This window comes from Pteropus alecto, unplaced genomic scaffold (genome assembly GCF_000325575.1).
Source record: "Pteropus alecto unplaced genomic scaffold, ASM32557v1 scaffold105, whole genome shotgun sequence".
Taxonomy (NCBI): Eukaryota; Metazoa; Chordata; class Mammalia; order Chiroptera; family Pteropodidae; genus Pteropus; species Pteropus alecto.
The window spans coordinates 7,606,646-7,621,849 of record NW_006436294.1 but is presented as its reverse complement, the minus strand read 5'-3'; the positions used below and the strand labels follow the sequence as shown (position 1 = coordinate 7,621,849).

Below are 15,204 nucleotides of genomic sequence, written 5' to 3'. Positions count from 1 at the left end.
CTCAGCCCTCCCTCCAGCTCAGACCCTCACCCCCACCCCCAGGTATGGCATCCTGGTGGACCCCATCCAGGTGGTGTCCCTGTTCCTGAAAGACCCCTACAGCTGGCCTGCCCTGTGCCTGCTTATTGGTGAGCCGGGCGCCGAAGGGGGTCTTGGGCTGGGGACAGGTCAGACCTGAGCCTGAACCAGCCCTTTGCTTCTTCCGTCCTCAGTGGCCAACGTCTTTGCTGTGGCCGCGTTCCAGGTGGAGAAGCGTCTGGCGGTGGTGAGCAGCGCCCTTGCGCCCAGCAGCCTTTCCCCTGGGGGGCCCTTTGGGGGTGGGCTCTGGCTGAGTGCTGCTCCCCCACCCTAGGGCGCCCTGACAGAGCAGGCAGGGCTGCTGCTGCATGTGCTCAACCTGGTCATCATTCTCTGCTTCCCGGCAGCCGTGGCCTTCCTGCTGGAGTCCATCACTCCAGGTGCCCCCCCCATCCCACCCCTGGCCCAGCCTGTCTCGGGGTACCACAGGAGAGATGTAGGCCAGCCACAGGGGCTGCCCATGGCCCTCCTGTGGGGGTGTGGAGGCCGTGGCCTGAGCCTGCCTCTCCTGCAGTGGGCTCCGTGCTGGCTCTGGCCGTGTACACCATCCTCTTCCTCAAGCTCTTCTCCTACCGGGACGTCAACCTATGGTGCCGACAACTCAGGGCTAGGGCCAAGGCCAAGGCCAAGGCCAAGGCCAAGGCTGGTGAGAGGCTGCCTGGGGCTGAGGCTAGAGCCCATGCCTGCCATGGGGAGGGAGTGGACCTGGGCAGCAGCACAGCCTCACCTGCCCCTGGCTTGCTCCCAGCTTCTGCAGGTGAGAAGGCCAATGGTGGGGTGGCCACACGGACTGGCACCATCAGCTACCCGGACAACCTGACCTACCGTGGTGAGGAGCCTGTAGGGCCACCGAGGATGGTGAGGGAGGCAGTGGGGGACAGTGGGCCCAGCCTCCCGGTGCCAGCCCCGCCCTGCCGTTCCAGATCTCTACTACTTCCTCTTTGCTCCTACACTGTGTTATGAGCTCAACTTTCCCCGCTCCCCCCGCATCCGAAAGCGCTTCCTGCTGCGGCGGCTCCTCGAGATGGTGAGGCTGGGGGGCTTGTGAGGGGTTGGAGGCGCTGCCAAGAGCTGGGAGGCTCAGCCTGCTGCTTCGTTTCCTCCCTCAGCTGTTCTTCACCCAGCTCCTGGTGGGGCTGATCCAGCAGGTATGTGGGAGGGCCCAGCGGGGCCGCCTGCCGGGGCCTTGGGGTGGGCGGGGCCGGGCTACCGACCTGACTCTGCGCCGTCCTTTGCAGTGGATGGTCCCCACCATCCAGAACTCCATGAAACCTTTCAAGGTGAGCTGTCAGGCTCTCCATTAGTTGAGGGGCGGCGGGGAGGGGGTGGCCTGGCAGCCAGCTGAGCCTTGTCTCTGCAGGACATGGACTACTCACGCATCATTGAGCGCCTCCTGAAGCTGGCGGTGAGAGGGCTGGGCAGTGGGGCGGGGCACGAGGGTGGGTGGGGGTTCTGGAACCTGGCACCCCCTTTCCCCTCAGGTCCCCAACCACCTCATCTGGCTCATCTTCTTCTACTGGCTCTTCCACTCCTGCCTGAACGCCGTGGCCGAGCTCATGCAGTTTGGAGACCGCGAGTTCTATCGGGATTGGTGGTGGGTGGCCCTGTGGGAAGGGGGCCTGGGGGTGGGGGACTCATGGCGCCATCTGACACCCACTCTCTTGACCCCCAGGAACTCTGAGTCTGTTACCTACTTCTGGCAGAACTGGAATATTCCTGTGCATAGGTGGTGCCTCAGGTGGGCAGGGGTGTGAGTGCGGTGGGCAGGTGGAGGCCCTTGAGGGTGGCTGGGCGCCCGCCTATGACCCCCTCTCCCTTGCCCCTGCAGACACTTCTATAAGCCTATGCTGCGGCGCGGCAGCAGCAAGTGGGTCGCCAAGATTGGGGTGTTCCTGGCCTCGGCCTTCTTCCACGAGGTCAGTGCTCCACAAGTGGGCCGTGTCCTGCTGCTGGGGTGGGTGTGGCCCTCCAGGAGCCCCTGACCTGGTTCCTCCCACCTCAGTACCTAGTGAGCATCCCTCTGCGCATGTTCCGCCTCTGGGCTTTCACCGGCATGATGGCGCAGGTGAGCCCCTGGTGCGGTCACCTCACCCCTTCTCACCCGCCCTTTCCCCGCACGGGGACCCCTAGCCCTGTGGTCAACTGACTGTGCCCCCACCACGTCCCCAGATCCCGCTGGCCTGGATAGTGAGCCGATTCTTCCGGGGGAACTACGGCAACGCGGCCGTGTGGCTGACGCTCATCATCGGGCAGCCGGTGGCCGTGCTCATGTATGTCCATGACTACTACGTGCTCCACCACGAGGCACCAACTGTGGGGGCCTGAGCCGCTCTGCTCACTCCTCACTGCCCAGGACAGAGCCCAACCTGCACACGTGCTGGATGGGCTGCCACCCGCAAGAGGTCTCTCTGCCCCTATGGGGCTCCCTCCTTCCCCCCAAGGGTGGCAGACTGGGCACTGGCCGGCCTTGCCCATGAATCCAAGGTGTCAATAAAGTCCTGTCCAGAGTGAACTCCCTCTGCCTGCCTGGGGCAGGAGGGCCTCTCCTCTCCCCCGGTCTGTGCTGTGGTGCTCTTGGGGTGGGGTCTGGGTTCCACTGGCCACTGGGGTGCCATGCCCAGGGTACGGGGCAGGCACTGGCAGTAAGGCAGTGCCCACCCCACACCCATGCCAGGTATGGCAACCCTCAGTGCCCAGAAAGGTTCAGCTGAGGTCCGACGCTCTGTCTGGTCACTGCTGTTTACCCGGTGGGGGTGGGGGCTTGGGAGAGGGCACCTAAGGGCTTCCTCCAAGTTGACCTCAGCTTGGGATGCTCACATGGAAAAGGGTCAAGTGTCAGGACCGACAGGTGGACAGGCTCACACAAAGGCATAAGAACAAGGCCATGAGCCCTGGGCAGCAGCACCCCAGGGGTAGGCCCTGCCCCATTCCTTGCCTGGGGCCTCCCTCTCAAGAGCACATGTATCCACAGACAGGTGGGGGCGTGGGTGCCTGAGTAGCTGTTTGTACCTCCTGGGTCTAGGGGGACCCTCCACACCCCAGCTTGCCTACCCTACCTAGCCCAGCCCCTCCCCACCCTCAGTTGATACCAAGTTGGGCAGTCCACATAGCACAGCATTCAGGGCACCTTGTTCCCAAACCCTGCCACCTGCCAAGCCTGACAGGTCGTGGGCAGCCTTTATCTTACTGAGTCACCTCTCAAGATGGAAAAGCCGAGGGAATATGCCAGGCCAGATTGGCCCTGACTTGCAGCTGTGGCCCCAGAGGGCCAATGTCTCAGCTGCACTGTCCTGCCCTGCCCTAACGACCAGAGTCTGCTTAATCCCAAGTCCTCACTTCCTTGGGGCTCTCTGGGGGGTGTCCTTTGGATCCTAGGACAGAGGCAGTATCTCCCTGGCCCCTGCCAAGCGAATGGTGAACAGTGGGGGAAGCTGCTGGGGGCACAGGATGTTAAATAGGTTGCTTTGACGTGTGCCTCCCCCACCCCTGGGCTGGCAGAGCTCAGAAGCCTCCCGGAAGGCAGGGCCCGACTCCTGTTCCTGAGCCAGATCTCGTGGCACTGAACCGTCCCCTCTTCCAAAGGCAGCCCAGCACCCTGAGAACACTCTGCTAGGAAGACACGCAGTGTCCCACCTGGAGGTACCCTAGTGGGGAGACCTTGGGAAGAGGGGGGAATCCTGCAACCCCAACCCCTGCACAGGTGCTGTGGAGTCCTGTGGAATCCGGTGGGCACAGGTGTGCAGAGGGCATCTACCATCCAAGGCCGTCAGGCCCCAGCCCCTTCTGAGCATGGCCCCTCCTCACCGCACCCGGCCCACCACACTGCTGGGGCGGGAGGAAATGGACTCAGAACGCCACGGCGTCCAGCCTGGCATTTATGGATCTCTGCCTGTTTTGTGCATCGTTTGCCTATACACCTGTGTATCTCTACGGAAGGGGAAAGGGGTACTCATAAAAATCCAAAATACAATTCTGCCCAAACACCCACAGTACTGTCAGTCCAGGTGTTGCCAGCCATGGCACGCGGGAATGGGGCCCTTGCCGCTGGCCAGAAGCAGCCCCACCCCGCGCCGACAGGGGTGGCAGGGAACGTGGCCAAGCCCTCTTCCTGGGACCTCTAGGAGATGGTGGGGTCCTTGGCTTTGGGGGACTCAGAGCCCGTCAGCAGGGAGACGGTGGGGTCGTCTGTGTAGTCATCCCCCTCGGAGAAGTAGGAGCCGTCCCCCAGCTCGAAGAGCACGGGCAGGTCGCTGCTCCCCATGTCCACGGAGCCTGGGTCCACCAGGAACAGGGGTTGTGCTGTGTAGTGCACCAGCTGCTTCCCTAGGGGTGGGGCCAGGTCAGGGTGCTGGTAAGTGGTGGGGCGCGGGTGGCGGGGCGGGGTGCGGGTGGTGAGGCACAGGCAGGCTCACCTGAGTCCGGGTTGCTGCTCTCGGCCTCCAGAGGCCTGGGGGGCTCCTGGGGAGACAAGAGCTCCTGGATCTGCTGGGGCAGGAAAGGCATAGTGTGGGTTCCCACTCACCCCTTCTCTCCCACTCCCCACCCCACTGTACGCACGCTGGCCAGGCTGCTGTCGAGGTCAGGCAGGTTCACTTCCGGCACGGTCATTGAGGGGCTGAATAGCTGCAGGGGACGGAAGCCAGTGAGGCTGGGCCTATGAGCCGGGCGGGGGCGGGGTGGGGCGGGACTCACATCCAGCAGGGCGCTGGTGTCCACGCTGAAGCCGTGGCTCGTCAGCATGCTCTGCAGGGTGTCCAGATTAGAGTCCATGGCGTCCAAGTGGTCACTGAGCTCGGTCCTGGCCGGAGTGAGTGGGGCAGGTGAAGCAGGGCCCTGGGCGCCCCTGACGCCTTCCTGCTGTGGCTCACACCCGGCTGTCAGAGGGCTCCCCTCGGCCACACCCCTTCCTGCTTGGGCTTGCCCTCTGAAGCGGGGCCTGGCCGCCTGGGGAAGAGTAGCTCAGGCCATGCTGGCTAGTCGTCACTGCCAGGCCCTGTAAGGCTCCTGGCAGCACTTGAGGCTGGGCCAAGGTGACAGGGGGGCTGACGAGGGATTTAGTGCTCGGAACAGGCTGGGGCAGTGTTTTAGGCTTGAAGAAATCCTGCCTTTGCACTTGAAAACAGCAGAAGGGGAAAGGAGCTGTGCCCAGTGTGTGGTGGGCCGGTCTCTCCCCTAGTAGCCATAACCGAGATGCCCTGGGCCACCTGGCGCATCTGGGCCATGGGGACCCATGGGACCCAGCCCCACCCTGAGGAAACCCATCAGTACAGTGGCAAGGACCCTGGTGGCACCAGCAGCCACGCCAGGCTGGGAGGCCGGTCCCGCTGTAGAGGGCCCGGGGCGTCCATTCACCAGGGAGGGCCAAGTGCTCGTGGCCAGGCTGGGGTCTGGTCTACAGCTGGGGAGGGGCCCGAGCTCTGGCGGAGCCCTCCTCCCTCCCCAGTGGGGACGGCGCTAACCCTGGCTGGACTCGGCCATGCAGAGAGAAGGAGGAGGGGCAGGGGAAGAGGCGGGCGACCCCAGACATCTGTGGAGTGCGAGCCAAACTGCAAGATACAAAGACAAGAGCCCCCCGATTGCAGGTGGGGGCCGGGTGGGCACTGTGCCCCCCGCCCTCGTTCGCCTGGCCTCTGGGGCAGGGCCTCTGCTGGGCAGCAGGACAGACACAAGGACCCAGTGGCCTGTGGCAGGAGCAGGTGACAGCAGCAGCCAGGGTGGCCCAGAGAGCAGGCAGGACAGGCCACGTGGCCTCTGCTCCCATAGCAGCGGGGTTGCGGGACGGCCTGGTCCGTCTGTCTCCCTTCCCAGCCCCCAACACTGAGCTCAAGGCCAGGTCTGCTGGCTCAACCCCAGTGAGCCCTGTGCCTTCAGGCTTGAGGGCCCCTGTCCAGCTCCCCCAGAAGAGTCCTGGCCAGAGGCCTGGCAGCACTTCAGGGGCTGTGGCGGAGGGTAGCACTCACTTGTCCAGGCAGGCGACGCTGAGGCACTTCTCAGGGGCTGAGGGCGGTGGGGGTGAGGTGGGGCGGGCCCCAGCCTCCGGGAGGGGCGTGGCCACGGCCGAGGCAGTAGGGGCGGGTTCGCTCTCTCGCAGGATGGAGTCGATGAGGGTGGCTGGAGACAGGGGAGTCTCCGCAGCAGGGGACAGGCGCCCTGGACTCGCCAACTCCACCTGGGGGCTCCGAGGAGGGCTGGGGGGCTCCTCCTTGACTCGCACCAGGGGGCTGCTCGACAGGGGCCTGCACGGAGGGGAAAGGGGGCACACGTGTCAACAGGCGCCCTGCTGGCCCAGCCTCCCCCGATGCTGCTGGGAAGGTGACTCACTGACCCCCACCTCTCGTCTATGCTCCCGCCTGGGGAGGCCAAGGGGCTGCTGGGCACCAGCTCGGTGATGTCAGAGATGATGGGTCCGGAGCTGGAAACAGCATCTGGGGAGTAGAGGCCGGAGCCGCCGAAGGCCGGGGATGGAGCCTGCCGTCAAAGGGAGGTGAGCCCAAGGGAGGTGAGCCCCGTTCGCTGTAGCCGCGCCCGCCCCGCCGGCCAGCCAAGCGCTCACCGAGTAGGGGCTGGAGCCGTGGCTGTGCTCCAGGGAGTACTGCCGGCCGTACTTGGGCAAGGGGTGCGCCGAGCTGCCATCGTTCAGCATCAAGGGGCTGCAGGGAAGGGTGGCGTTAGCGGCCTCCCCGGGCCTGGTGGCACCCAGGAGGCAGAGGTGGCGCTGGGCCCTGTGCAGAGGGGAGGCTCCCCCAGCGCCTCACATCTTTCTCTTCACCCCCAGGATCCGGTTCGACTGCACCAGCGAGATGAGGAACTGGATGAGCTGTGGGGCGGAGAGGCACGGTCAGCCTGGCCCCAGAGGCCCCCCGGGCACCCTGCAGGCCAGCCGCGCACCTTGTTGACCACTTTCTGCTGCTGGGCGTGCTTCTGCCGCAGGCTGGCCACCTCCCGCCACAGGGCCTCGTTCTCGCTGTAAAACACCAGTGCTGTCAGCGGGCTGGGCCGAGCTCCAGGAATCCCGGGCCGGGGCTGCAGACTCCACCACCCAGCTGCGGGCTGCACCTCACGGGCCTGGCCGCACACTGGGTGTGAAGTGGCTGTATGACGGGGCTGGGGGCAGGCCAGGGCTCGCTGGCCCCACCCCACCTTGCTCTGGTGCACAGAAGGCCAGGTTGGGGGACGGCAGCGGGCCCCTGGCACAGGGCTCCTTGGGCAGAGCTGGGGCTCGGGTCAGATGCGGGGTGGAGCGTGCTTGCTATACCCCAGGACCCTTCCTGGGCAGCTGTGGCAGCCCCCCGAAGTGCTGCCTCTCCCACTTCTGCCCTGAGCCTGAGAGAGGAGGGAAGGCCAGGGGACAACTCTTCAGGCCGCAGGGTGGCATATGGGGGTCGTCCTGTGCTTTGGGGATGCAGGGTCCCTTCACTGGGCCTGGTAGTGGCTCAGAGGTGGCCCTGAGGGACAGGAAAGGCCACCTGAGTAAGTCCTAACCAAGCAAGCAAGGCCATGAGCAGGTCTGCCCTTCCGGTGGTCAGCCCTGCTAAGCCCCCACATCTTCTTGACAGGGACTTAACCCTCTTGGCCTCACCTGGAGAGGCAACTGTGTCCTGGGAGGCCAGACTCATCTGGCTCTCAAAGTAAAAACAGTCAGAGCCCAGGAGTCACCTCCATGACATAGGGTCACAAGGGTCCACTTTGAGTGGCCCTGAGGTCACACTGAGCCAAGGACAGCCGCCCCAGGCTAGGCTTCCTGAGGTCCCTAGGCCCCCAGTGCATGGGAGGAACCCGAGCTGGCCTTCCTGGGGATCCTGGCTAAGGCAGGGAGCGTAAAGCTGGTTATGCACCAGACGTGCACCGTGGGAGGCGTGCTTCCTGCTCCACGGGCCTGAGGTGACACCTATGCTGAGCGATGTGAGGGGCACGGGAGCCAGCAGCAGGAGACGACATTGTGGGCTCAGTAAGGAGCCGGGCCACCCTGGCCTGCAGGGAAGGCCAGGAGGGCGGGGCGCTTGCGCCGAGGGTGCGGCCAGGGCTCAGGTCCTAGCTCTGCAGGAGCAGCCGACCCCAGCTCCTGGCAATCAAGGATGGCCCGGCAGGGGCCCGGCAGGGTATGCCAGCCCAAAGCCAGTTCTATGTGTGGGAAGCACCTGCCACAGACACTGCAGGAGGTGGGGCGGGTGGGGAAGAGGCCCCGGGACAGAGTGGCCACCCCCACGGGACCTACTGCTTCATGGCCAGGAGCTTGGAGTCCATGCTCTCCTGCTTCCCCTTCATCAGCTGCACATCCGTCAGGAGTTTGGTGACACTGTCCTGGCGAATCTTTATGTCCTCGTTCTTCAGGGTGGACACCTGGGTCCCCAGGGGGAGCAGTCACTGAGATGGCCCCCCAGAAAAGAGGGGAGGGCCGGGGACACCCAGGAAAGGGCCAAGGGGCTGCCAGTCTGAGACAGGCCTTCCCTGCACAGCTGGGGGGGACCAGGGCGGGATCCGCGATGGACAGTGGGGAGGGTGGGCCCACTGGGAGAGGGTGGGGTGCAGCCAGGCCGGCCACTCACGCTGGGCACTTTCCTCTTGATGTTCTCGAGGAGCCGCTCCTGGCCGCGCAGGAAGCACGGGTGCTGGAACTCGGTGTCATCCCGCTCTGGCTTGACTAGGCCGCCCTGCTCGATGTGGACCACCTTCCGGAAGCCGTCTGCACACCGGAGGTGGGGGGAGGGCGGGGTTGCCTCAGGGCCGGAAGGAGGCCTGCGCTGCCCTCGCTGAGACCCTGCCCGCAGCGGCTGGGGGTCTTAAGGGAGACCCCATGTCCCCACATAGCACCCCTACCAACGCCTGTGGCTGTGGCCGCCTGGGGCTTCATGAGCTTTCCCCGGGACCTCGGGCCAGGCCCACGAGGACCCCTCTACCCAGGGAAGAGGACTCCCGGCCCAGGCTCCCTCCCTCAGCACAGATAGGGTCCGCCTCCCTGTGGAGCCCCTTGGCTCCGCCGTACGCCCTGCAGGCGGCACTCACACATGTTGAGCTGCCGCACGAAGCTGGCCATGTTGTTGTGCTTGAAGTACTTGGGCAGCACCTCCTTGGCAAACTGGCCCTGGTCGAACACGTGGAAGCTGTTCCCGCTCTGCAAGAGACATGTGGGAGGTCACGCACTCCCACCCCGTGGGGCTGGGCCACCGAGGCCCGGGAGATGTGGAGCTCACCCCCTCCCCGGACCACCAGCCAGGTACGTGGCCAGAGAGACATAAGGGACCTCGGCACTGTCAGGGAGCCCTGCCCCAGGTCTGGAGCCTCCCAGTGCCAAGTTTACGTTCACAGAACAGCACAGTGCCCAGGCCCCCTCTCTAGGGGGACCCGCTCTAGCTCCCATCAGCAAATCTACCCTGAGAACAGCCAAGAGCTCTAGTGAGGCAGCTCCGACGAGGGGGCGCTAACTCCCCCTACTCGGGAGCAACTCGCGGCCCCAGACGCGCCTCTTCGCCTTCCTTCTGGCGCCCGAGGGACATGGACTGACCTACTCTTCTGGCCACCTGCCTCCTGACCTAGTCCAAAGCCGTTAAGAGGGGCGACACGCAGGCCCCCCTCGTGGTCAGGGCCGCTGCAGCAGGCCTCCCCCGTGGGACAGGGAGGGGCACTGCATGCCAAGACAGATGTAAACATGTGAGGTGAGCAGCTGCTGGAGGAAGAGCCTCTGAAAATCTTCTCCTCCAAAGGAACAATAAGAAAATGGGCAAAAAATGTGAGCGTCAACGTTCTTAGACGTCTGAAAATTAACCAAAGGATTGCAGCAATACAGGGAGCGGTTTCTTTTTTTTTTAAGCCTACAGCACCTGGTCTTCCTAGGTGGTCTCCCATCCAAGTTCTAACCAGGCCTGGCCCTGCTGAGCTTCTGAGATCGGACAAGATCGAGCTGTTCGAGGTAGCAGGGAGCATTTATTCAAGGGAAAAGGGCGACCCTCGGTGAGATCGGTGAGCTTCGTGGCATCGTAACTCGCCCTATTTCCTCTCCTGTGGCCCTGGAAACAGCAGCTGGAACCAAGGGGACACCAGCTTCCTGGCAGCCACTGTGGCGCACGAGGGCTGGGGCTCCTTAAAGCCCCACGCCAAGAACTGCTGCTGGGCCCGGCCGCTCCCTGGAAGGGTACTCGCCAGGCTGTCTGCATTTGACCCAAAGCTCTCCCAGCGTAAACAGCCTTCTCTCTAGGTGTGTTCCACTTCCAAACTTCATCGCTGCCGAACACAGTGCATGACACCTGTGGCGAACGACAGGCCGACCAGAGGACTCAAAAGTAAGAGCTGGGGAATGAGACGCCGAGGACTCTGAGGAGCGCCAAAAGCCACAGGCACGTGCGGGGCTCTGTGCACACTCAGGAAAGACCTGAGGACGCCCCGAGCTCTCCGCTCCCGCAGCGTGGAGGCTGTCGACTGCCCGGCTCGCAGCGGAAACCATGCCTCTGGCAGAGACAGGCGATTTCCCGGTTCCGGGCGTTCGAGGAAATTCCCGCCCCTTCCCGGCCCGACCACTCAGCCAGCTGAGCAAAGGCTTCAGCGGTCACAGGGAACGAGGAGCACGGATGGACGGTCCAGAATCACCCAGACAAGTCACTGAACGAGCAGCAGGACCTACAAGGGGCTGCAACGGCAACGAAGCCTGGGGCGGAGAGAGTTTGACATGTGTTAAGTTATACTAACTGAAAATCTAGTTTTCAACAAAAAAATTACGAGACATGCAGAAAAACAAGGTATGGCCCCTACACGTGAAAAAAGCAACCAGGAGAAACGGTCCCCGACGAAGCTCAGGGGTCCGACCTACTAGACAAGGACTTCGGGTCGGGTACTTGACACGTGTCCTAAAGCAAAACAGAACTGCCTCCAAGGAAGTTCGAAGGAAAGCAGACAGCGCGTCACGGCACAGAGGACAGGAGTAGAAACAGATGTTACGCGGACCAAATCGAAACCCTGGAGTTGGAAAACGTAACAACGCAGATCTGAAATTCAAGGAGGGGGCTGAAGGGCAGGTCTGAGCCGGGGTGAGCAGGAGCCAGCAAACGTGAAGACAGCTGGCACGATGCAGCAGCCCGGGGGACACCGCCAAGCACCAGCATGTGCACATGGGCATCCCAGGACGAGAAAAAGGACAGGAAGCATAGCTGAAGGAACAATGGCCCCGAACTCCCCAAATCTGGTAAAAATTATCCAGGACGCTAGACGAACTCCAAGTAGGACAGACTGAAAGAGATTCACAGCAGACATTTCGCATCGCACTGAGAGGTAGAAGCTCCGGGGGACCCTTGGGGGCGGCATGGGGACGGCCTCACTGCACACAAGGGACACTTAAGATCTAAGGCTGATTTCCGTCAGAGGCCGGGAGGCCGGGGCAGCGGGTCACACCTGGAGGGAGCCAGGAACAGCATGCCCAGCCAGGCTGCCCTCCCACGGCAGAGGAGCAGGTGCGGGGACCGGAGGGGCAGAAGGCTGCCGAGAGCCTTCTAGAAGGCATGCGACAGCAGCGGCGGCATCCAGTCAGGAAACTACTCCAACCCTAGAGACGGTGCATCTGCAGCACCAAGACAGTCCTGGTGGCCACGGGCCGCAGCCTTCCTCATCCCCCCGAGCTCCAGGCTAGAGGCCCGGTCATCAGAGGCCTGGAGCCTGTAACCGGGAGGCTGGGGTCCCCACCCGCAGAACAGAGGCTCCGGTGCAGGTGGGCAGGCTGAGGACCCTGGGCTCCTACCACCCTCACCCCAGCCGGGCGGGAGAGCCCAGAGGATCAGAGGCCACTGCCCTGCCCAGCACCCAGGGAGGCTGTGGAGGAAAGAGAGCTCCAGGGCTCTCTCCGAGGGGTCCCCTTCCTTCACCCCGGGAGTGGGGAGCCAAAGCTTAAGTGCATTCTCGAAAACAACGCCTCTGAGCTAGGGGTAAAAGCCAGACCCAGGAAAGCTGGCTCACAGGCCAAGGGCAGTGAGGACCCTCCTGGGGCCACAAAACTACCACTGCTGAAATCTGACTGGATCAGACAGCAAGACTTGTGCCCAAGGGCACTGTCGAAAGCAACAAGACAACCAGGGGTAATGGACAGGGAGTGTCCCAGGCAGTGAACTCACACACCACAGGGAGGAAACCGTCCAGCATGACCAGAGAAAGGCACTGTAAGGGAGAACCGCCTGGAAATTCTGGGGTCGGAAGTCTAATAACCGAAGTGAAAAATTTCCTAGAAGGCCGTGCTGGCAGAATGAAGAACTGGCACGTGACAGAGATCATGACAGCTGAACACAGAGAAAACAGAATAAAGGAAAATAAAAGGCGTGTCGAAAACGCGTGGGACACTTTTACCTGCACCAGGTGACAGACTTGGTGACCTGCGGGGAGGAACAAGCAGTCAAAGAAGGAAAGTCTGCCCAGTCTGCTCAAGAAACCCATTACATGGTATGTCTCCCCACTTACTTGGGATGACTTTGCTTTCTCATAAATGTTTTTATAATTTTAAGCTTTTGGCATACAGATCTTTGCTCATGTTATTTGGTTTACACTTAAGTACTTTATGTTTTTTTTTTTTGGAGAAATTGCAAGCAATATTTATAAAAAACCAGTTTCCTATTGTTTGTCACTAGTATGTAGAAATACAAGCAAAACTCATTCTTTAGTTCTAGGAGAACTTTTTACATTTTACTTTTTCACGTAGACAATCCGTGAAAAAGCAGTTTTATTTCTTCCTCTCCAGTACGTTTTGTGACGTCCCCCGTGTGCTGGGCAAGCCTTCCAGTCCAGCATGAAACAGACAGTGTGCCCCGTCCTGCCTTAGCGCCTTCAGTCTCTTGCCCGAACCCAGTCTGCTGCCGGCTGCAGGCCTCTCTGGAGACCCACTTTGTATCAGGCTGAGGAAGTTCCCTGCCATTCCTCGCTTCCTGAGGTTTTTAAAAAATATCACGAATGTCAAATTTTGTCAAATGCCTGTTCGGATAACATGATCACGTGGTCTTCCTTCTTTACACTGTCAACGTGGTGAATAACAGGAAAAAAATTTTGAACTACCTTTGCATTCCTGGGATCAATCCCATTTGTGGTGACATTCTTCTTACACTCTGCTGGATCTGACCTGCTGACGTTTTATAGAAGATATTAAGAAGGACAAGACTGGTCTGTAGTCTGGACTTTCTTCATCTAATTTTGGTAGCAGGGCAATGCCCGCCTCATAAAACGAGCTGCAGAGTGTTTCCTCCTCTGCTTTTCTGAAGAACGTGTGTGACTGCTGTTTGGATTTGCCTGCACGATCACTTACTCGACCTGGAGATTTCTCTCCAGGAGGGTTTCTAACGAGGAATTCAATTTCTTTAGATTCAGGACCTCGGGTGACTTTCTTCCTCTTGGGTGAGTCTGGGCGGTCTGTGGTTTCAGAGACCGGGTCCGTTTCGCCTAAGTGACAAATCGACATGCAGAGCTGCTCACGGTGCTTCCTCGGTATCTCTCGCCGCCCGTGGGGTCCGGAGCGCTCCATCCGCCGTCCATTCCCGATGTTGCTCGTTTACGTCTCCTCTTCCTCCTCCTGTCGGTCGTGCTACCAGTTTCCAGTTTTGATCTTTTTAAAGACTCGGCTTCTGAATTCATTCAGCTTAGTCACCGTTTTCGATTTCACTTTCCTCTCGTCCTATTTCCTTCCTTCCACTTGCTTTGGGTTTACTTTGCTCCTCTTCTACCTTCAGGCAGAAGCTTAGAAGTCATTTTCATTTTCTGACACAGTCGCTTAATAGCGCAATGTCCCCGGAGCACCGCTTCAGGCAGACCGTACACATTCCCAGACAGACCTGGGGTGGACTGCTGGAGCCACGCCTGCTCTTAGTCTCCATGGAGGCTCTCTCCAGGCTGCCACTGTGCCTCAGCCTCCCCAGGTGGCATGCGCCGTCCATCCGCGTGACTTAAAACCACGCCCTGTCTCGCTCCCAGGTCGCACTGTTTGTTGAGCTCCACCCCCGCTCTACCCCCACCCCGGCGTCTCCACGGCTGGCCACCAGGAACCCCCCCCATATTTCTAAAAGGTAAGATGTAGCTACACCAAGCTCACCAGCCTAACTGCACACATCAATTGATTTTGATATACGGTTGTTTGCAACCACAAACGAGGAACAGGAAACGTTTCCATCACGTCCTAAAATCACGCTCCTTTGCCTTAGGTCAATCCCCTCCCTCGTCTCCAGATGAGATCTTTGAGCCCACGGCTTTTCCTTCGCAGAGTGCCACGTGAATGGAATCGCGGAGCACGTAGTCTTTCGGTTTGGCGCCTTTCACTTAGCCGAACGCCTCTGTGGTGCTGCCACAGTGTGGCACAGCCAAGCCGCTTGTTCCTCTTCCGTGCTGGGAGCTAAGAAAGCAGGTGGGGTGGGCCAGAGTCTTCCCCTGCTCCGGGGAACCGGGGGTCTCCCGCTGCCCTCCACTCAGGAGACACGAGTGCCTGGTAAAGGCAGGCAATGAGCAATGGCTGGATGTCAGCAAAGAGAACATGGACTTCAGATCTGGTTTAACCATTCTCTAGTTGTGTTGAGCTTCTTGACATCTTTAAGGCTCAGTTTTCTTATCCCCACAATAGTCACGTGTCACCACTTGGAGCAGAGCTGATGCATGAGAAGGCTGTGTCTCGTGCTGCACGTCAGGAGTGAGTAAGGACAGCTATGCTACTGTTGGGGGACACGGCCACAGCCATCCCAGTTCAGGGAGGTGTGGGGAGCCTCAGGCCCTGCAATACACCCCAGTATGTTGCTGGGGCAACCTGGGATGCTCTTTCATCAGTCTGGGTCAACTGCCAGCTCCCCAAGGGCGGGGCCCACAGGGCCTTCTGGGTCTCGCCTGGCTGCAGGTTCACTGGCCTTGCCCATGCTGAGCCGGGGAGGAGCGAGGGGCTGCCTGCCCTGGAGCTCTGAGAACAGTCTATGGCTGGCTCTGAGCGCCCAGGTGTGGCCGAGCCAATTCCTCCAGTGGTCTCGTGCAGGGACTGCTCTGCCCCCGAATCTTCAATCAGACATCAGCTGCTCAAGTGACCCTCTGACCACTGGCACTCAAAGGCCACCGGGGATGGGCCCTGGTTATGGTGACTGCCAGCTGCTAGGTCTCTGGGGTTTCCTTTGGTTCCCACACAACAGAAGAGTC

The 15,204-nt window shown here is 61.2% G+C and overlaps 2 protein-coding genes across 8 annotated transcripts in view; one reads left to right on the top strand and one right to left on the bottom strand.

Moving 5' to 3' along the window:
- Positions 1-2,590, top strand: part of DGAT1 (diacylglycerol O-acyltransferase 1) — a 9,289-nt gene extending 6,699 nt beyond the window's left edge. The window contains exons 4-17 of the mRNA XM_006912984.2: positions 43-128; positions 213-265; positions 353-458; positions 593-724; positions 827-907; positions 1,002-1,105; positions 1,188-1,226; positions 1,317-1,358; positions 1,439-1,483; positions 1,560-1,672; positions 1,751-1,816; positions 1,907-1,994; positions 2,081-2,143; positions 2,248-2,590. Coding sequence (XP_006913046.1) covers positions 43-128; positions 213-265; positions 353-458; positions 593-724; positions 827-907; positions 1,002-1,105; positions 1,188-1,226; positions 1,317-1,358; positions 1,439-1,483; positions 1,560-1,672; positions 1,751-1,816; positions 1,907-1,994; positions 2,081-2,143; positions 2,248-2,403 — 1,174 coding nt within the window. The 3' untranslated portion in view covers positions 2,404-2,590. The remainder of the gene's footprint in view (positions 1-42; positions 129-212; positions 266-352; positions 459-592; positions 725-826; positions 908-1,001; positions 1,106-1,187; positions 1,227-1,316; positions 1,359-1,438; positions 1,484-1,559; positions 1,673-1,750; positions 1,817-1,906; positions 1,995-2,080; positions 2,144-2,247) is intronic.
- Positions 2,591-3,939: 1,349 nt separating this feature from the next.
- Positions 3,940-15,204, bottom strand: part of HSF1 (heat shock transcription factor 1) — a 13,760-nt gene continuing 2,495 nt past the window's right edge. The window contains exons 2-14 of one of the 7 annotated variants that reach the window (XM_015590281.2): positions 9,082-9,190; positions 8,625-8,761; positions 8,294-8,418; positions 6,967-7,042; positions 6,834-6,895; positions 6,632-6,728; positions 6,404-6,546; positions 6,039-6,314; positions 5,538-5,624; positions 4,771-4,876; positions 4,636-4,701; positions 4,491-4,563; positions 3,940-4,401 (exon numbers count right to left, since the gene is read on the bottom strand). In XM_015590281.2, coding sequence (XP_015445767.1) covers positions 4,196-4,401; positions 4,491-4,563; positions 4,636-4,701; positions 4,771-4,876; positions 5,538-5,624; positions 6,039-6,314; positions 6,404-6,546; positions 6,632-6,728; positions 6,834-6,895; positions 6,967-7,042; positions 8,294-8,418; positions 8,625-8,761; positions 9,082-9,190 — 1,563 coding nt within the window. In that variant the 3' untranslated portion in view covers positions 3,940-4,195. The remainder of the gene's footprint in view (positions 4,402-4,490; positions 4,564-4,635; positions 4,702-4,770; positions 4,877-5,537; positions 5,625-6,038; positions 6,315-6,403; positions 6,547-6,631; positions 6,729-6,833; positions 6,896-6,966; positions 7,043-8,293; positions 8,419-8,624; positions 8,762-9,081; positions 9,191-15,204) is intronic. The other 6 variants (XM_015590282.2, XM_015590284.2, XM_015590283.2 and 3 more) reach the window with 6 other exon arrangements.